A 22,359-nucleotide genomic window follows, 5' to 3' on the forward strand; every position below is an offset into this window, starting at 1 on the left:
TAGCAGAAACAGCAGAGATTTGGATGCCAAGCAGAGTCAGATTCAAATTCTCCTACCATGCTAGGTTGCAGGGGTTACAATCGTAAAACAGAAAAAATATGAGTTCTTTTGTGTAACACATGAGCCTCTCTATACAATAGTGATAAATATTTCCATTGAGGGTTTTTGTAAGGGTTGTACAAAAAAAAAATTTAAAGTATCTCATGGTACCAGGTACATAGCAAGTTTTCAAAAAATCCTAATCTTTATTCTTTTCCTATTGAAATATTTTTCCTACCATTAATCTGGATAATAAAAACAATAGTTTGAGCTGACATTTTACAATATTATATTTCTCTTTGATAACATAAAATTTTAAGACAATAGCTAAGCTCAATTACAATGGAACACATCCAAAGAAGCACACTGAACCATTAATAACGTCATAGAAAATTGCCTTAAATGCTTTTTGGAGAGGCAGTTAATAAGTGATAAATGAATAAATGAATGAATGAATGGATAAATAAGTCAATAAACATAAATATGAATAATTTATAATTTAATAGATGATTTATAGGTCTTAGATGTTCTGGTTATAAGTACTATTAATTTTTTAGGAAATTAGAATAAGCATCAAAAAATGAAAACATTAAAGGATATTAAATTTATTTAACTCATTTTGTGGTTGCATTTATTTGCATTTTGTTAATATTGTAAAAGGTTTTATAAAATTACCATAGAAAATATAATTCACTATTTATAATATAGAAAGCCTAAATTTAGCTTGTAGTCCATGAAAAATGTATAATACTCAATATGGAATGTTATAAATATGGAGAGAAATAAAAACATTCAAAACACATAGCAAAATCTGGGAGTTTTTTCTTTTTATCCACATAAATATTTGCTGTATAAATAATTTATCAAGTGCAGAGTTCTTCAATCTTCATTCAAAATAGCTACATACTTTAATTAGTTTATTACAGATGTGTCTAAAAGAAAATTGAGAAAAAAACAGATATGTTTTGGTAACCTAAAAAAAACCCCCAAAAACCTCAAACCAAAAAACCAAATAATGTGCTGAGTCAGGAGCTCAGAGCACAAATACTGCCTTTTTGTCAGTTACCCTAACAGAGGGATGGGAAGGTAGGAATCACAAAACGTGCCCTCTCTGGGTACGTAACTTGCGAAAACACAGTCTCGGTGTAAGAGAGAAAATATTAAAAGTGCTCCTTTCTCATAATTGCAGGAAGTAAGCCTTGCCAGCAGTGTAGGGAAAGGGTCTGGATTTCAGGGCCCGAATGTTCCCTGGGGAGGGCACCACTTACGCAAAAGTATGCTGCAGTTCCACATCTGGTGCTTAACTGGTAATATGTGAAAATGTTCATTTAGATTCCTTAGGACACTTCATTCTTTTTAGGACACCCCAGAGTCATTTACCACAGCACCTAATTAGAGATGCATGGCCAGCATTATCATTTAGGAATTTTATGAATAAAAAAATAGCTCCAGGATTTCCATGGGAGAATAAACAGGTTTGCCAGTGGCTTTTGTTTGTTTGTTTTGTCTTTTGTCTTATTAGGGCTGAACCCATGGCATATGGAGGTTCCCAGGCTAGGGGGTCCAATCAGATCTGTAGCCGCCGGCCTACAGGGGATCAGAGCCACAGTAACAGGGGATCAGAGCCGCGTCTGGGACCTATACCACAGCTCACAGCAATGCCAGATCCTTAACCCACTGAGTGAGGCCAGGGATCTAACCCACAACCTCATGGTTCCTAGTCGGATTCGTTAACCATTGAGCCACCACAGGAACTCCAAAGGTTTGTCAGTTTTATCTACTGAAAATATTTGTATTTTGATCTTACTCTATATTTTAATGCAATCAGAGGCTGTAATGATATCTTAAATAGTTAATACTAATTTTTATTTTTTTATTTTTTGGCTATTTTATTTTATTTTTATTAAAAAAAATTTTTTTTTCCTGTAGCATATGGAGGTTCCCAGGCTAGGGGTGTAATTGGAGCTGTTGCCACCAGCCTACGCCAGGGCCACAGCAACACCTGATTCAAGCCATGTCTGCGACCGTCTGTTGACCCCAGGGCAACGCCGGATCCTCAACCCACTGAGAGAGGTTGGGGATCAAACCTGAAACCTCACGGTTTCTAGCTGGATTGTTTCCCCTGCGCCAGGATGGGAACTCCCAAATTTTTATTATCTCAAATAGCAAGACAAAAGTACTGCAATAGGTTTTTAATGCATTTGTAAATCAAAGGCAAATAGTTTTTGCCTATCTTCTATCCTGGTGAGAAGGGTTCCAGGAAACTTAGCCTCAAGCATAGGAGCGTCACCTAGGAATGGTCCATGGAGCCAGGCAAGGAGAATCTGAGAGGCTGCACCTTAGGAGAGGCTGACCCTAAAGCTTGGCAGAAAAAACAAACAAATTTTCAAATGAAGCAGCTCTGCAGAAGAGATATATCTGAATACAAAGGCAAAAGGGCAGAGATTTAGACAGGAATCCATGGAAGGAAACAGAGCCTGGAGTAGTCTTTAAATTGATTATACACCCAGTGCCCACAACTGATAATGTTCCTGCAATAGCGGCAGGGTAGGAAAGTTACCCCAGATCCCTAACTGCCTACAGTTTGCAGGTCTTCAACTGATTATTGGGGTCATAAAATCTTTTAGGGGCAATGGAATAATTGCCCTGACCCTTTTATATCCCTTGCCTTCTCTCTTTTTTTTTTCTTTTTTATGTAGATAATAAACTATTTGATGATAATTCATTTTGAGAGAGATTCTTTCAATATTTACTTATTCTTTTCGGTGGGGAGGATCCTGGATGGCAGCACATTATTTATTTTTTTATACTGATTTACAACATTGTGTTAGTTTCAGGTATTCAGCAAAGTGATTTGATTCTATCTATCTATCCATCTATCTATCCTTTTTTTCAGATTTGCTTTTTAGGGCCACACTCATGATATATGGACGTTCCCAGGCTAGGGGTCTAATCAGAGCTGCAGCTGCCAGCCCACACCAGGGCCACAGCTACGCCAGATCTGAGCCACGTCTGTGACCTACATCACAGATCAAGGCAATACCGGATCCTTAATCCAATGAGCAAAACCAGGGATTGAACCTGCAATTGCAAGGTTCCTAGTTGGATTCGTTTCTGCTGCACCATGATGGGAACTTCTTGGTTTGGAATTTAATGTAACCTCCAAAGAGAATTTGCTAGGTCATCTCTATGCCCAAGTGAGGAAGGTTGCAACATCTCCAGATATTAGAACTCTGCCATATTTCCACTGTACATGATCTTAGAGCTATAGTAATAGCTAATGAATCTGCTAACTAGGGTACCCAAAACATCAGAAAATTAATAGAGCAACACAGAGGTATCTGAGGTATATCTGGAGAATAATTTATACATTGAGGAGTGGTGTTTCAAGTGTATTACCACTTTTCAGACACTGAATATATCTGTATTAGTCTATAGACTGATGAGACAATAGGGTTAAAAACTAAACAAAAGAAGGGGCTATCCATATGATATAATTTCAAGGGATTCAAGCAATAGCTTCTTTTTTACCAAGATCTCTCTAATCTCTTCACTGTATTTTGAAATTCTATCACTGTAGTTTAAGGGTTTGATTTCTATTTAATTGCCAAGTCCTCTAGGAAAAGTGTCTATTTAAGTTGTTATAGCTCCTTTGTTGCTTAGTGCAAATAAGTTTCAAGGCCTTGGTGAACACTGGTTTTGCTACAGCAGAAGATGAAAGCCCTGGGCATGCAGAGAGGTGCCCGTGAAAAGGTCTTACTGATAGTAGTGGGCTGGAGCCAGCTTGTCCTTGCCCACTAGAACTGACTATACTCAGGCCCAGTTCTGAGTTCAGGGATGTCAAGTTACTACTTTGAAACTGATCAGAGAGGAAGTGTTTTATCACTAACGGAGGTAAACACCACAAATCAGGGCCTTATTTTTCTCCCTGGAGAAAGTACCCTTATAACTCTGGTCCTGCAACAGGAGACTGAACATAGATTTTTTTTTTTTTTTTCCCCAAAGTGATTATGGGTGATAAAAAAAAAGCTCTGAATATAAATATCACTTTTTTTATTCTCCTTGAATAGGAAGCAAGCTACCCAGAGTTAGGGATTGTTATTAAGACTAATTTGACAATAAAACATGAGGTCAAAGTCTTCTTTCTGACCTTCACTTTGCTGGAATGGCAGTTCATTCCATATGGTCACTAATTTTATTAAAGAGCATTTGGAGGCTCCCATCATTCTGTTATTTTTACTTGTGCATTGCTTTTTTCATAAAAGTTTATTAGGTTAAAGACTACATTAATAATATAATTATAATGACATATTGGGTGAAAATGACTCATTAGTCTCCATTGAAATAGAACTAAGACAGCCGGTATTAGTCAATTTGAACAGGTAAAATGTGCATTTTCTGTTTTGCTTGAATAAAACAAGTAAAAATGGTCCTTTGACAATGGAAATGTTTCCTCCTACAATATATTCCCTTTCAAATGAGCCTACATTATTATTTAAAACCATGTGAACTTTCTACTTTTCCACCAACCCAGGATGAGTAAGAATTTGCTAGCTAAGCCACAGATTTGTTTCTCATGCTTTACTTCTTTGTGATATTTCCCACAAAGAAAATGGGCTGAAGAAGCATTTAGAGGTGTCGATCACTTAATTTTCATACTAATTTATAGGCCCATATCTTTTCCAAAGGAATCAACTGAAATTTAATAATAATTTCTAGTTCTTTTCTCAGAACGTTTAAGCAAGAAAATATAGGGCTGTTTCCAAAATTTTTTTTAAAAGTATGTGTGTATATGTGTGTGTGTGTTTATATGTATATATAGAGAGAGATATATAGACACACCAAAGAAAGAAAAACAAAGAATAAATGAAAATAAATAATTTAAGAAAATGAGTCTAGAAGCAACACAAAAAGCCATGTACCTGCTCAATCCAAAAAGCAAAGCTGTTAAGCAGGAACCTGATATAATCAGTCTAGCTATAAATATTCATTTAGCAGCTAAGAGTTTGGGCTCTACATTATTTGCCCTTGTGCTTTTTGGACTCCTGAGAGTCAATAAGCAGGGTTATATGAACAGCCTAAACACATTACATGAACAAACAACATTAATTGGCTTTGGTATGCTGACACATGTAGGGCAGTCTATACTTACTTTCTGAAGAGGTAGTTCTTGTAGATCAAATTTAGACTTAGTCTGCAAGTTTAAAGTCATGCTTCTGCCTGCATGCATTGCTGAAATACCTCCATAGGGCAGCATGCCAAGGTTAACTGTGTTGTGTTTGTAAGCAGCATTCTGAGTAGAGGAAATAATCATGTGACAGGATGTGAACACATGCTCAACAAACTGCTTATTACATGAACATGTTTAAATTTATAACATTTAACTTTAAGCAGGCAAACGGTAACTTTCTTTTTTAAACATGCACTTGATCAGACAGAAGCATACAGTAAACGGTGTTAGTTATGCACATAATGAGTACCATCCAAAACTACAGAAAAGACAAAAAGCCAAAATAACATTCTGTTTTACATTTGCTGCCAACTCGAAGGCATAAAACCTCGTATCTCATTTATAATTACTGTAGTGACTTTGGACACATGTCCATTGGTGGTAGTTTTTTAATTTAAAAATTTCAGACAGTGAGGTCTTCACCAAATTTTGTCAGCTGCAAATCTCATGGTCTCTTTCACATTGTGAGATTAGCACACACAAAAGACAAAGAGCAGCTTCTAGTTCTGCCTCAAAACTAATGCACTGCAGCATTAAAGCCAAAATCAGTTGCCTTTGTTTCTCAGTCTGTAGGCATAATTATGGCCACTCAGAAAAAGAGCTGGTCAAAAATCATTCAATCTGACTAGTGGATGATTGAATTTACTGATTAACTTAGTTAAACCAGTCAAGTTGTGTGTGAATCAAAATATTCTTTTTTTGTTGTTTCTTAAAAATTACATTTTAAATTGGAGAAATTTCATAATGAAACTAAAGGAACTATGATTTGAACTATTAATGCTATTTATCTGCTATATACATTCTAGTGATATTTGCATTATGGCTCCCCTTCAGTAGGGGCCTCTAAAGGTATTCCTAGTGTCTACTAGAGAGTTTTTTCTTCTGTGGAACTTAATTTAAAAAACAAAACCTTTTGTATACCCTGTCATCAAATTGTTTCCAATCAGTACCATCTCCACTTTCTACCTATCATGGAAATGTAATAATTGACAGCGTTTGGCCCTCTTAGGTAATTCACTTAATTTGGAAAAAAAAAATCTACAGAGGTTAACCTGTTATGGTTTAAAAACCTGAATATTATTGGACATTAACAGCAGGCAGCTATTCTATTCTGAGGGCATTATTTGAAAAGAAATGATTTTTATCATCAGAATTTCATTGAACTCAACTGAAAGACTGTCGTACTCCTGATGGTGTGCTTGTGTACCAGTCATATTTGCTATGGATCCCTGATTATTTCATCCAGAGCTTTTTTTCATTTGTCACCATGTCAAAATTGAAAAGGACACTGAACATTTCAATCTAGCACTTGAATGATTCTTTAAGGTTTAAAATTACTCCAGTCTAGGGCTCTCTCGGCTATTATGGAAGAGTAGTCGTTTTAGCCATATGGAGTTCATGCTTTAAATTCTCTCAGTCCAGTGGGGCTCAGTAGTGCATGAGCCTTGTGGTTAAACAAAGGAGAAAAACAGGCATCTTTCATCTAGGGTAGTGCTTGGAGGTGCCTCTCTAAGGTCAACACCCAAGCAAGATCTTTAACTAACATTACGTTGAGTTGTGCCACATATCCAATGTCCAGATATGTTCAGAACTGCTTCTAGCAGTTCTCTTTTATAAGGAATGGGCAAAGATCTTGTAGTTTCTAGGGTAACTATTTGATTCCCAGGGTTCAAACCACTCAACTAAATTCCACTGCGATGGAAGTGCACCGTGTCTGGTGTAATAATCTTTTTTTGGACAGAATGTTAAGTATCACAGTACAAAACTGTTTTCTCATAACAAGCCTGTGCTCCAGTACGCTGAATTTATCTTGTTTTGAAGTAAGATACAGCCTGAATAGCTCAGTTACTCCACTGAACGGGGGGAAGAAAAGTTATTCAGAGGAAAGAGGAAGAGCTTCTAGGATTCGAGGGCTTGAAGCAATACTGTAAGATACTTAAATTTCTTGGAATTAAATGAGAAGTTATTAAATATACATTGAAATTACTCTGAAAAATGAAAGACAAACTGAGGGGGTTATAAACAGACAGGGGATACATGAAGACTAAAAAAGAGAGGTGTTGTCACAGCAATGGAAAAATACACACGAGTTTCAGTTCTCTGGATCTGGGAAGAGCAAGGCTCCCAAACTTCGGCTGGTTCAAATCCTCCTCCCCGAGTCCTATTCTCCTCCCTCCAAATTCCTGCTCCAACTAGAAGAGTCATCAACTTTTCAGTAGCTCTGATCAAAGGAAAGGAACCATTTGTCTGGGAAGCCAGTAAATAAATGATAGTACCAAATGCTTAGAACTTTGTCTTTTCTTTTTCATACTTTGTTTTCACTCACTCCTCTGTTGCCTCAAATTACTAGTCATTGTATATATGCTCCCACAGCTTCTAATAACCTTTCTTGGCTAGTTCATCTTACCCTGTTACGTATGGTCGTGTCTACACGAGGCCAGAGTACTGTTTTATTTGGCCCCAAATATTTTCGCCCTCCAAGTTATTTGCCTACATGGAGGGTGTAACTTGAGGTAAGGCATGGTGACAACTGACCAGGTGTCTCCCACTGACAACCAGTCATGAGGCTTTGATGAGGCTCCCTTCAATGGGACTGAGCACACCTATTTGAAACAGACATTCTGATGAAATATTCTGCAAGTCAGAACTGGTTTCCACATTGAGAAACTAACACCCACACCCACATTTATTAGTTTACTCTTTCCCTGTACATAATTGTTTTCTTGTCATGTAGACACGACCTACAAACAATATAATCATTTTAAAAGAGTACACCTGAAAACATAAAATTCAACGTTAAGAAAATACGTAATAAACGCAGTGACCTGTGCTTCTAGCAGGACACCAGATAAAATCAAACTATTGAGTGAAACATTCTAATGGTATATTACCCAGATCCCCAATTTACACTAAGCATTTAAACCTAGAACATGAGAACAAACGGTCCTATTTTATAAAAAGGACTTTTAAGAGTCTAAGGTCGATGCAAAGTACACAAAGCCCTCTATACCAAAGCCATAAAGTATACTCGGTGGTGATGCTCAAGTGAGCATAGTTCTAGAAAATGAAACACCAGATTTCTCTTAGAGAGCTATCAACCACAACAAAAAAGCAATTCTAGGCCTTATATATATATATATATTTTTTTTTTACTGTCCCCAATTACTACGCATTCCATGATTTGTTGTGATTTAATTTTTTACTGAATTGGAGTTAATTTCCCCCTTTTATCTGCAATATACACACTAATTTGAACATTTGTAGTCTTCATAAAGACATCACCTATTTTTGTTGTCTGGAGTATGATTTGAATTAAAACCTTTCTCTTTATTCGGAAACCAACATTTGAAATGTCAGGATTTTCATTAAATAAAATAATGTGTAGGAGGGCTTTCAATCTCTGCTTATTTTATGTTTCTGTTTCTTGCTGGGAAGATTATTGCTCATTAGATGTAATAACTTTAGTAGTCCCACAGCAGTAACTATATGCAGATTTTATAAACAAATGAGGTCTGACTTTAACATAAGTGAGTCCATGCAGAAGGGGGCAAAATACTCACTTTTTATAGGTTCAGTAAAAATCACACTCTTTAGGTCCCTAAAGAACCGTTTTGTGTCCTAGGAGAGGCATTTTGCCTTCATGGCTAGAAAGCAATTGAAGCACCATCCCGTATAATAGAGTTGAATTCTTTCTTGCTAGCCATATTTAGGATAGTTTTGAGAAATAATTCACCTACAGGTTATGAACTCTCAAAGAGCGTCAAACAATATCCATGAAAAACTATTATGATCAATTTCCCCACAAGATAAAAAGAAATGAAATGCTGATCATCTACTCATTCATGTAGTTCATGCTTCACTACATGTGCTTAGAAATGCCAATAACGTAAAACTAAAGGCAGGAGGGATATTCTTACAGAGAAAGGCCAAACATACCCTGTCTAACCTTCTAGCTTCTATATGTCTAAGCAGCTGTTGTCTCCAGTCTGCAGGCATTTTACCACAGCTCTCCTCTCCCTTCACTGGAGTAGGCCTCGTCTTTATATCACTGTTATCTGATGGCTTGTCACCATAGTTACCCAAGTTATAGTCAGATGGTATTTTTTCCAAAAGAGCTGCCATAGTAGGCCTAGCTGAAACTGGCCTGGTCTGGGAGGCACCGTAACTCTCTGTACTGTAGCTTCTTGCCGACAATGGCCTTCTTTGGGTAAGGTTTTTAACTGGAAAACTTCCCGCCTGAGCTTTCACTTCTTGATATGAAGGGTGTTCATCTTCATACCTGCCATTCCTTTTCAGGAACTGGGACTCAGTCACTGAAACGCTGCTTTGGCGATCCATACCTCCCCTGTACGGAGGCCGGCCGTACCTATCACTCGGAGGCAGCTCATGAGGTTCACTGACCCTTCTAAACATGGCCATTTCTGTGGAACTCGCCAGGGAGTCAGCTCGTCTCAAGAAGCCAGCCCTGGCGCCTTGGCTCGCAAACTGGGCATTGACCACAGCATCCTCATTAACCGATGGCTGAGAAAAGGAAAACATTTGCTCCATGGGTGGGTATCCTCTGTAAGCTCTGGGACTAACCAAATCCTTGGCGATGGTTTTGCCGGGCTGTTGCACGTACTCAGAATTGTGTTGAAAAGGGGGTGGTATCCTCTTTTCGGCTTTGACTTCCACTGCTCCTTGGGGATTGAAGCTTTGGTCAAATTGATAGACTTTTTTCGTCATGGAGGCTTTCTGTTGCTGTGGCCCTTTACTACTTCCGTAAGTGAGCATCTCGTCGTCCAGCATTGGGACTGACTGGCTTCGAGACATGCTGGACATACCATGCTCTGGTCCCAACATTTTATCGGGGCGTTCGTGACTTCCTAAGGGATCACTCCCAGAAGCATAGTTTTCTAATGGTATATTATAAACCTTGTAGGTACCAATGTCAATCTCATCGATACTCTGTGACTTTTTGAACTTATTGGACTTGATATCTTTCATTAGCGGGGAAAGCCTCTCTGTGCTTTTGCTAATGGAAATAACACCTTTAGAAGATTCTGGGCGGCAGTGGATTTGAGAAAAGACATTACTGAGACTCCTGTTGGGGTTAGTATCGTGATACTCCCATGGTACTCCTGGAGAAAAAGGACTAGGTATTTCAGCAGGTTCTTTTATATGTTCTTTCCTTTCAGGCAATGGGCTGGTGGTAGGGGTTGTCTCTAATTTGGAAGGGAAAGCAGTCCTGTCTTCGAAAGGACTAGGGGTTCTGGTCCAATTCTGCCAAGGATTGGAAGGAGGCACTTCTGTTTCGGGTGTGTGTCTGTGTGTAGATTGCTCAAGTTCCAGGGGAACGCCAACAATCCTATCCTGCCTAATCAAAGGCCTCGTCCGTGAGAAGATGTGCTTCTAGATTTTGAACTTAGGAGAGGATTACTGTTGGCATTCTCGCCTGTGGTCTCCTCTGCCACAAACCCTGTGTTATCATAATGTGAGCCATCAGTCCAGTTGTCAGCGAAAGCATCACTCATTGGCAGCCGGTCAGGACGCTGTGGTAGATTCCCTGGGGGGACAGCCTCCCGCTGGCTGAGTAATGGCTTTGCATCAAGAGGCTGTGGGAAAGATTGTGCAATCCTGTGAACACAATGGGAAGAAGAGGTGTGACAATGAGGAAGATATAGGTCTGGCCAGAAAGAGAACAAGCAGGCTAGAATGCCACCATCCTTTGTTTAACTGATCATTCATTCACACCTCACTAATGATTAAGAATTGCATTGTTGGAGGTCCCATTGTGGCTCAGCAGAAATGAATCTGACTAGTATCCAGGAGGACGCAGGTTTGATCCCTGGCCTGCTCAGTGGGTTAAGGATCCTGCGATGTCGTGAGATGTGGTGTAGGTTGAAGATGCGGCTCGGATCCCATGCTGCTGTGGCTGTGGCATAAGGCCAGCTGCTACAGTTCTGATTTGACCCCTAGCCTGGGAAGCTCCATATGCCTCAGATGTGGCCCTTTAAAAAAAAAAAAAAGAATTGCATTGTTATTTCCTGTCCAAAAAAATTCAACCCTTTACCTTGTTCTAACTTATATTTCTTCTCTGTAATCATTACCTTCTAATATATGTAATTTACTTACCAATTTATTATGCATTGTCTTGTGTCCTTTGCTAGAATATAAACTCATGAGGGCAGAGGTTTTTTTCTCTTCAGGCCTAGCATAGTGCTTGGCACACAGTAGGTACTAAGTATATATTTGTTGAATGAATGAATGAATGAGTAAATAAAAGAAATATAGAGCTTTTCAGTAAAGGTCCTGAAACCTGCCTGATAATTACAACTACCGATTCCTGGTCCCATCTCTGTAATTTCTGATTCAGTACATTTCCAAACTGCTGATTGAGAGTACCTTTCTTATCAATACTCGGTCTACCTAATGAACCTAAACTGTCTTCAAATAACATAATCGAGGGTCAGGCATTGGAATACATTAAATCCATTTTATAGTGAATGCATTCACATATCTTTTCCTAGAGTGTATGTTATATTATATTATATTATATTATATTGTATTATGACTTTGGCTCATTGGCATGTTTAGGAGATACTCATTTTTTAGTTTATTCTAAACCATTTGCATACTAATGATACTGAATTATATATTTTTTATTAGTGAGAGACAGATTTTTAAGTGCTTTTGCTAACTGACAAAAAGTACATTTAGAAGGTATCTCCAAAAATACCTAAATCAGTCTCAGCTTGTATAACAAACAGTGAATTTATAAACCGAAAGAGTATTTGTATCATCGGCATCAATGAGTATAAATAGTTATTCATTAATTACCAAGGACTATATTGCTAATAGTGATGATTTTATCAGTAAAATATGAGTAAAAGTCATTGACAATTTTTATTTGCTATTTGCAGTGTAAAACATAGCAAAAAGTCACAAAACAAGGGAACCGGAACTGGGCAAATACTACCTCACAGGGTCCTTTGTTGCACTCCATTGCTTTGATTTTAATCTGTCTATAAAATGGAAGTAATATAGAGGAGGACCCATTTTGGGGAGATTAAATACTTTTACTTACATTCTAACCTTCCCAGGTGGTGATAAAATGATAATGATGAAGATGCATTCATTGAATGTTCACTTTGTGCTAGACTTTCTATGCATCTAACTTTAATTCGTAACATCATTTTGGATGGTGAAAGTCCAAATGTGTCATGATTGTGGATTGAGGCAAACATACTTTTTGATCCAATTAAAAATTTTTTTTGTTCTGTCATCTTAACCTGTTAATTTCCTACCATCTCTCTCATAAACAATGGTTTTGCTGCATAAAAGGGATTCATCCCCTCTTGGAAATCTCGGGGGGACTACATTTGCTTACCTGTCCCTTCTGTCTTCTATGTCACTCATGTGCTGAATACAATTCCCAAATTAGAAGATTCCATTTTTTTAAAAGTTGCTGAAAATAAGCATTTGGGGACAGAAAAGAGGGAATTCTAAACACACCTGTTACCCCACAAAGAATTATGTACTGCATCTTTAGCTGTTGTCTGCAAGGACCCCACTTTAACCCGGGTGTTAGAGGATCCTGAGGAAGCCTGGGAAGGTGAGTAGTCTGAGTAAGTGCCTGAGGAAACACTGTTATTCAGACAGTGAGTTTTGTCAACTTCAGACTCATCAGTTGATTCTGCAAGGTAAAGGGGAAAATATTATCATGCTACATACACTGACAAGTATCAAAACAAAAAAGCAAGTAAGAAAAACAGCATATTGATTAAAGTGAGATATGCATATTTGTAAACAATTTCTATAGACTACAGTGTATCATAATTTACTGGCAATTCATCATGCACATGCAGTTGTGGCATATTTTCCACATCGGATTCACAATGTTACCTTTTTTGTCCTTCCCTAGCAGAACAAGTTTGGGTGGGTAGAGAGGGGTCTCAGCTAATGAAGGGTGAAGTTCCCCAATCCTCATTTCATTAGCTGGATGAACAAAAGAATCCTGAGAGATATAATACAGGACAAGGAAAGTAAACATTTAAACATTGGTTAACCAAGATGGCAATATCCTTATTTGGCTCAGCTATAAGATGGGGCTCCAGAATTTAATTCACTGTGGCATACTAGGAGAAGTGAATTATATGTATCTCTGAGGTAAGCACTAAAATGTTTTGTTTTCTAATTTAAATGAGCCCCTTTATTCATCAGACAGTTTTCTTTTTTTTTTTTTTTTAAATTTTCCCACTGTACAACAAGGGGGTCAGGTTATCCTTACATGTATACATTACAATTACAGTTTTTCCCCCATCCTTTCTTCTGTTGCAACATGAGTATCTAGACATAGTTCTCAATGCTATTCAGCAGGATCTCCTTGTAAATCTATTCTAAGTTGTGTCCATCAGACAGTTTTCTGAAAGCTGTTTATAAGCCTGGCACTGTGCAAAGAACTGTGGAGTTTCCAAAGAAAGACAAAATGTCACCCATGCCCCATGGAAGCTTACCCTAGTTAGGGAGATATATATATAATTCATAAAACAGGGTTGGATTATAAGAAGTCATATATAAGTAATATGATACATACATATATAATATATACACAAGTAACAGTTCTAAGGGGTGAACTCTTAAGAAGTCTAAGAGGAAAGAATATAAGTACATCACTGACCAACTAGATTTTTTTTTGAATCCTTAACAAAGTTAATGCACAATTGGGCCCTACAATTCTTGCTTTTATTGCCATCTCCCTCTTTTTTTTTTTTAGTCTTTTCTAGGGCTGCACCCTCAGCATATGGAGGTTCCAAGGCTAGGGTTCTAATCGGAGCTGCAGCTGCCGGCCTACACCACAGTTACAGGAACGCCAGATCCGAGCAGAGTCTGTGACCTACACCACAGCTCATGGCAATGCTGGATCCTTAACCCACTGAGTGAGGCCAGGGATCAAATCTGCAACCTCATGGTTCCTAGTCGGATTCGTTAACCACTGTGCCAAGACAGGAACTCCGGCCATCTCCCTCTTAATTCCTTCTGTTTTCCAAGTGATCATCTCAATTTCTTTAGTTCTACCATGGTTTCTAGTTTTCTTATGATCAGTCTAGGCTGCTAAATTTTCATTATAAAATCATTCCCGGAGTTCCTGTCATGGCGCAGTGGTTAACGAATCCGACTAGGAACCATGAGGTTGAGGGTTTGATCCCTGCCCTTGCTCAGTGGGTTGAGGATCCAGCATTGCTGTGAGCTGTGGTGTAGGTCGCAGACACGATTTGGATCCTGCATTGCTGTGGCTCTGGCGTAGGCTGACAGCTACAGCTCCGATTAGACCCCTAGTCTGGGAACCTCCATATGCCGTGGGAGCGGCCCAAGAAATGGCAAAAAGACAAAAAAAAAAAAAAAAATCATTCCCTAAGTGTAATGAGCAACACTGGTACAGGAATATAATGTTATGAAAAATAAACATATTAAAAACCATTAATTTTAAACTTCTGTAATTTAAATTATTGTCCCAACTAACCAGGTAGTGGGAGAACATTAGGGAAGGCAAGAATACCAAATTCTCACTTTCTTCTAGATATAAAAATGGCTTATTTATGTTCATGAGTAAGTAGTGATATAAGTTTATGCACAGAAGTTATCTTTTTCATTAGCCTTTATGTTAATTTGAATTCAAAGATTTTTTTTCATTTATTAATACTTGTTTGAAATATTAATACATTTATAAATATTTTGTTAAATTTGAGAAAGAATATACTTGAGGACAAAAATATAGTAAATGAAATGTCCCTGCCTTATAACTAATTGGTTGGTAATGATCAGATAGAAACTCTTACTATAAATTTTATCCCTTCCTCCACCACCAGGTTTCCTATAGTGACAAATTTCAGGTCTTTAGGTATTGCTGAGAAAATCCATTGCTTTAACTCTTGGCTTAACTCTGTCTTTTGGGTTGCTTTTGATTAGTTTTGTACGGGAAGATTTGCTTATGAAAAGTCTGGGTATATCTGACACTTTAAAAAAAAATAGTGTTTCAGTAGAAGAAGACTGGAATATCATCTAGTTCACTCCTGTTTTTACCAAGAGGTGGATTCTGAGACTGAGTAAGGCCCAGGCTCATACAGATAATTAGACAAAGACAGGACTCTTTTAGACTATAGTTCAGTGATTTTCCCTACTATTGTTGCCTCCTGGTGAGCTCAGCTGTGAGGACTTTAGAGACGTGACACGCAGTCTTGGATTTGAAGAGAACCAGAAAAGAGAATGGGATTGATGGACGTTCTGAAGATGAAGAAGAAAATCTGTTTGCATAGATTTTGAAAATTATTTCAAAAGTTTAGCATAAGAAACTTTTGATAAAGTTTTACATTGAGAGAATAGAGAATAAAAGCCTTTACACACGTTTGGAAAAACTACAAGTTTGAGGAATGATACTATGAAAGGTGTAAAATATGTTAAGACTTAAAAATTTTAAGTGGCATATTTGTTTTATTCTTGCTTTAGTTTTATTATCCAGGTTACCTTGTTAATAAACTGTAACTCTCTAGATCTGATTCAATTTATCAATAAAATGAAGGTAACAGATAATAGGAATTAGTGCACATTTCTATCTAGTACTAGCATTCTATGAATTTAAATATAACTTATTTGTTGAAATAATATTTTGAAAAGGAAATATCCTCATGACGTTACAATATAGAAGCATAAACATTTTGTTTTAGTCAAAAACAAACAAATAAAATAGTTGTACAAGCACAGAAATGTAAATATAATGAAAGGTTTCACTACTTTTTTTCCCCATTCGGTATTCAAGTTATCTTGTATGTATAGATCAAATATTCACACTTGTATCCCCAAACTGTGACTGGAGCTCTGCATGGTAACTACGGTTTGACTCAAATTAAGTCTCTGGTTCTGCTCAAGAATTTCTATTTTGAATCAACAAGAGTCCTAGGGACCAGGAAAAATAATATCAGCTAGTCATGAACTTGCATCTCTTCTCTAGCATTTTGTGGTACTTCACCCAGGTAGAGGACTACTACTGAAGCAAGAATAATGGGTTTAAACTGACCCAGCTAGACTCTTAACCTTTCTTAGCAAAATGATGATAAAGATGATGATGATGATGACAATGGCCATCAGTTACAGAGAATCTGTTACATATCTGCTTCGATGTTACTATGCTAATCACTTTATTTTATCCCTTGCAATTACATAAAAGATAACCTTATTTTTATTGTTACTAATTATTTTAATTTTTAAAAATCATCTTTGCTTTATAGATAATGAAATGGAAGCTCAGAGAGGTAAACTAATAATTCCAAGTCACAAGCTTAAGAGGTGTTAGAGCCAGGATTTGATCTGGGGTCTGTCCTTCTTGAAGGTCTATTATGTGACACTGTATATGCTATATTGTCTTCCCTAAGAGAAGCTCACTTCTCAAATGGGCGTCACATAATAGACAACGTTAACTATCCAACAACGGACACTGATAATCGACTTTGCCTCCTTTAAATCTTTTATAAATAGGCCGGAAGAATTGAGTTAGTGTTAGAAAAGTGGGTGAAGTTTTTGGGACTGCTATTAGGGGTAAAGACAGTGGAAGTAGTAGGGAGTCAAATTTAGTGGGGTCCCATTATAAGTACACTGAATCATAATTTTTCTGGTGAGGGGACAGAGATTGAGGGGAAAGAAAAGGTACCCCCTCCCTTCTTCTATTTTATGCCATTGCCCTTCCACTGTTTAAACTAAATCTTGGTGAAAGGGAGCCTAAGAAGGAAGTCAAAAGGGGAAAAAAAAAAAAAGCTTGTATCTGAGCTTGTGAGTCAAAGTCTAGTATTAATAAAAGGAAACTTTCAAGAGTAAGTGACTATCCTCTTTTCCACGGGAGAAAGATGTGATTCCTCTTTAGAGGTGAAATTGGACTGAGATTCATAATAAAGGCAAAAGTGCATACCTTTACGAACTTGGTAGACATGGTGAATGAAGAGGGATCTGATGAGAAGTTTTCTGAAATGCAAGTTAGTGACTCACAGAAGGACTAAAGGAAGATGGGGCAGGATCTTCTGTGCAAGAGGAGGGAATGGTTATTTACTGTTGCTTTCCTCTGGGCCAAGAACTGTGCTTGGAACTGTTATAAATATTTGTTTTCCTCTGATTTCATCTCCACAAAAACTGCAAAACAGTGTTATTACTATCTATATTTTTTAAAGTAAAGAAACCAAGGCTGAGAAAGGTTTCAGTGACTAGTCAAGGTCACACAATTAGTAACAAGGTAGAGTCAAATTTTGAATTCATACCTTTAGACTCTGAAGTCCTTTCTCCTGTTCCCAAACTGTGTTCCTGAGGCACCGATGGTGCTGTTGCTAATTCACAGGGACACATGGGTTATTTTAAGCATTTGAGGGACAAAAAAGCAATACATGACATACACCAATCAGATACTGTGAGAACTGCTATCTTGAGGTAGCTCTCATTTTCACCACTCGATAGCACATTTCTTTTGATTTTAGTCTTTGTGAATCTATGTTTTTGGTGGTTGCTGTGATCAAAAATCAAATGCCATTAGAAATTGGAGCTGTAGTATCCAATATGATTCTAAGATTTGAGAAGGTAGATGGTGTCCAGTAGGTGCATAATTCCATTATTAAGTAGTTTTTGTTAGTGGAGAATGACATAAACAGTTATTTTCTCTTTAAATTTATGTGTGCTATTTTTCAAATAACCACTAAGTAGGGTATAAGTATATACTAAGTTGTACACACCTAACAACTTAATAAATGGAACTGTTAGTTATTTCTTTTGGTCTAGGATCACTATAACAAAATTATTAAGACATTAAAGGCATTCATATACCAAGAGTTTAAGAACCTCTAGCCTTTAATTAGTTTACATCACAACTTTATTCACTGTACTATTCTCCTTCCTTCTTTTCCTCCTCCTTCCTTGCCCTCCTCATTCCACAATATCCTCTACCATATTTTACCATTACTCATAATATTAATGTACATGATATAGATACCTTATATTATCAGGGTTGAGAAAGATTTCATTTTATTGGCCATTGGGTAGATTATTATTTCTAGAATACATGTTATTCAACGTAGAGGTGATAACATGTGGATAGGTAAGATAGCCAACAATCAATCATTCATTCAACAAACACTCAGAGAAGTTGCCCTTGCCTTGAATTACCTTCTAATTGGATGAAGAGACAGACATGTTGCCAGAGTTAAAACACTGGACTGCTATCAGTCATTTACTTACTTATAGATATTTCTACTTCATACCAGGCACTGTGCTAGACACGAAGAGGACAATGATGGGCAAGACAGAAGTGGTCCTTGCCCCCATGAAATGCACAATCGTGAAGCTAATAAAATTACCATTAATGTTTCATTATATTTAATGCTAATAAGTGGGGTGATGTGATAGAGAAAATCCAAGAGACCTATTGATCAGAGTGATCAGGGAAGGCCTTCCTGTTGAGGTAACCTTTATACTGAAACTTGAAGGATGAGGAAGTGATGGCCATATAAAGAACAGGGTGCTACAGACTGGATGTTTCTGTCCCCTCCACAAATTTATATATTGAAACCTATATGATGGTATTTGGAGACTGGGCCTTTGGGATGTGATTAGGTCAGAGGGTGGAACCCTCATAAATGAGAATAGCACCCTTATAAAAGAGACCCTAGAGGGCTCCCAGATCCCTTTTGCTGTCTGAGGTCACAAAAAGAAGATGTCTGGTTAAGAACAAAGGAAGTGGTCCCTCACAGACACTGAATCTGCTGGTGCCATGAGCTTGGACTTTCCAGCCTCCAGAACTATGAGAAATGAATGTTTTTGCCTTTCCTGAGAGACCTGGGTTTAACTGTATACTAGCTCCTGATATCTTTGTACCTTTGAAGCTTTGGTTTTAAGTCTCTTGAATTTTTGAAATCTGGCTTCTTTAAAAAAAGGTTTCTAAGTCACCCAGTCTATGATATTCTGTTTTAGCAGTTCAGACAGACTAAGAACTGGCAAAAAAAAATGCAAACTACACAAGGTATATATAAAGGAAAATGGGGGCAGAAAAGAATCTTCATATCTCAACTGCCTTGTTCTTATGGTTCTCCTGACCACATTCTCTGTCTACAATAATATGTTAAAACTCTTGGCCCAGAGTTGGCAAATAGAAAGTGATCAATTAATGTGATTTATCTTCCCTTTCCCCTCTTTCTCTGCTGCATTTTTAACCCTTCTTTTTTCTTTCTGTTTTCTGCTTCTGGTTCTTCCTACCTCTGTTTTCCATACTTAATCACATAGGTAGGTATATCATGCAAGCAAGTACTACCCTCTTCAATATTCTTGGCAGTGTGATCTAAGTAATGATGACCTTAAAATGGCCTAACATATAACAAAATTCCATAACAGACACTGATCATCTAGATACTTGGTTATCTGCATTTATTATATTTGGAAGTAGAATGAAGTATGGTCCCTTAATTTGAAGGCAGTTATTCAGAAGGGGAGGATGATACAGAAAGCAACATCTTGCTCTAGGAGGGCTAAAAGTTTGGGGAAAGAAGATAGAGAATTTTGGTTTTAGAAAAAGTGTTTATAATATCAGTGAAATTTCTACTCAAGAGGAAAAAGCCAGTAGAAGAGGAAAATGAAGAAAGAGTGGGGTGAATCAAAGAAATAAATATAAAGCTTAAAGTTGAGCTTCAGTCTTATTTAGATTGACTACTCTAGCTAATTAAGAGTTAATTAGCTAGGCATTACAAAGTCACTGTAGTGTTTTTTTTCCTAAGGAGGGCAACATTAGATGTGTGTGTTTTAATTGAAGTATAGTTGATTTACAATGTTGTTTTAGTTTTATCGAAACTAAAAGTGATTCAGTTATATGTATATATAGGTGTGTATATACATACATGTTCTTTTCCATATTCTTTTCATTATAGGTTATTGCAAGATATTGAATGTAGTTAGATTAGATGTGTGTTTCAAAAAGATGATTAGCAAAGCAATGAAGTGGCTGGGGACAAGGTAAGCCAAGAAATTGACAGTTCTTATAGAAATGCAGGACAGAATTGAGGGCCAAAAGATAGAGGAGATACATTTAAATGAAAATTTATAGACACTGGAAATTTTTCGGAAAGGCAGGGAGTGAAGAGAAAGAAGAAAAAAGAAATCAAGATGCTTTGTAGATTTCTACCTTGAGTGAATTGGTAGCTATTGGTGCCAGCTGAGATTAAGACCAGGCTTACAGATGCAGAAGCAAATCTGAGGAGGAAATATTACATTTAATTTTGGATTTGTTAAACTTGAAGTACATGTGGGACAATTTCCAGATTTTTCTCTATTATCAGGTTATTATTAAATACATGACCAGAGCCATCTTTTCCCCACTTCACCTCTCCCATTCCCATATTAAGCAATTTTAGGATCTACTTATTTTGTAGTACAGTTATTCAATTTATGGGTAATCTTGACCTCACAGTTATTTTGATGTTAAATTGTGATGACATGAGATCTAAATATAAAGTGTATGTAGGGAGTTCCCGTCGTGGCGCAGTGGTTAACGAATCCGACTAGGAACCATGAGGTTGCAGGTTCGGTCCCTGGCCTTGCTCAGTGGTTAAAGATCCGGCGTTGCCGTGAGCTGTGGTGTAGTTGCAGACGCGGCTCGGATCCCGCGTTGCTGTGGCTCTAGCGTAGGCCGGTGCTACAGCTCCGATTCGACCCCTAGCCTGGAACCTCCATATGCCGCAGGAGCGGCCAAGAAATAGCAACAACAACAACAAAAAAAAGTGTATGTATATTTATTTATTTATTTTTTTGGTATTTTTGCCATTTCTTGGGCCGCTCCTGCGGCATATGGAGGTTCCCAGGCTAGGGGTCGAATCAGAGCTGAGCTGCCAGCCTATGCCAGAGCCACAGCAACGTGGGATCCGAGCCGCATCTGCGACCCACACCACAGCTCATGGCAACGCCAGATCGTTGACCCACTGAGCAAGGGCAGGGACTGAACCCGCAACCTTATGGTTCCTAGTCTGATTCGTTAACCACTGCGCCACGATGGGAACTCTGAGTGTATGTATACTTAGTGTGTACCTGCTAAATACTGGTTGTCTTCTTTTTTACATTATTGAATTATCTTAGGGGTAAAAGTTTGTTGCTTTGCTATAGAATATTTATACTATTTTAGAAAAAAGGTACAAAAATACTGATTTTATAAGCAAAATGAAAAAAATAAACCAATGAAAATGAATATTTACTTAAATTTTCTTCCCAGATATCTAGCTGTATTCCTTTCTTCTGGGGCAGGCTGGTATTTCCATTGGGAGATGTGTACATCCTGCTTATTTTTGCTTAAGCTTTATTTCTCTTTGAATGACTTCCTCTCTTTTTGACTTTAAAAGAATCACCCAGTCTTTAATATGTGATTCAACCTTAAACATTTCATGTATCTTTTAAACTGGCAATGATTGCTTATCTTTACAATTTCTTAGAGTATTATATTCTCCATCACACAACCAATCATGTTATCATATTTTATATGTTTTCTAATTTATTCATCTATGTTAAGTTTACCTGGTTAGGCTGTAAATTATTTGGGGACTAGTCACACATTTTATATTTCTTTTCTCTCTCTCACAGTGTTTAGCACAGTGCTAAATATACAGTTGGTGTTTAATCAATGCAACAAACTGATGCTTTAAAATGCAGATTTGTAAAAGAGTTTTGTCAACTTAGATATTTGAGCAGCAGGTACAGGAACTTCTAGATGTACTCAGACCAATTATGTTTCTAATGAAGATAAAAAGATGATAATCAAATTAGTTGAAGAGTAGATGAGATAGTACAGAGGTGGCAAAAATGGAGTTGAATTCTTTTCAGACCATACAAATTGATAAGGATGAGTATCTGGTTCATTTTAAAATATAAGAACTAAGCTTCATATTAGATTCCATAAAGCTAAATTTCAAAGTTATTGCCCCCTTTTTACTGTTTATAGTAGTGTTTCCTATAAAGGGTGTAAACCAAACACAAAAACATTTTAAAAAATTGGCCCTAAATCTGATCAAGAATTTTAATGAGATTTACATAATAATAATAATAAT

At 37.3% G+C, this 22,359-nt stretch overlaps 1 protein-coding gene across 1 annotated transcript in view; it reads right to left on the minus strand.

Moving 5' to 3' along the window:
• The window catches only part of LRRC7 (leucine rich repeat containing 7), a 538,317-nt gene that overhangs the window by 85,944 nt on the left and 430,014 nt on the right, over positions 1-22,359 (minus strand). Inside the window, 5 exon segments of the mRNA XM_021096484.1 lie at positions 5,192-5,332; positions 9,206-10,641; positions 10,644-10,885; positions 12,764-12,944; positions 13,154-13,265. Of these exon segments, the coding sequence (XP_020952143.1) occupies positions 5,192-5,332; positions 9,206-10,641; positions 10,644-10,885; positions 12,764-12,944; positions 13,154-13,265 (2,112 nt within the window).

The sequence above is a fragment of the Sus scrofa genome, chromosome 6 (genome assembly GCF_000003025.6).
Source record: "Sus scrofa isolate TJ Tabasco breed Duroc chromosome 6, Sscrofa11.1, whole genome shotgun sequence".
Taxonomy (NCBI): domain Eukaryota; kingdom Metazoa; phylum Chordata; class Mammalia; order Artiodactyla; family Suidae; genus Sus; species Sus scrofa.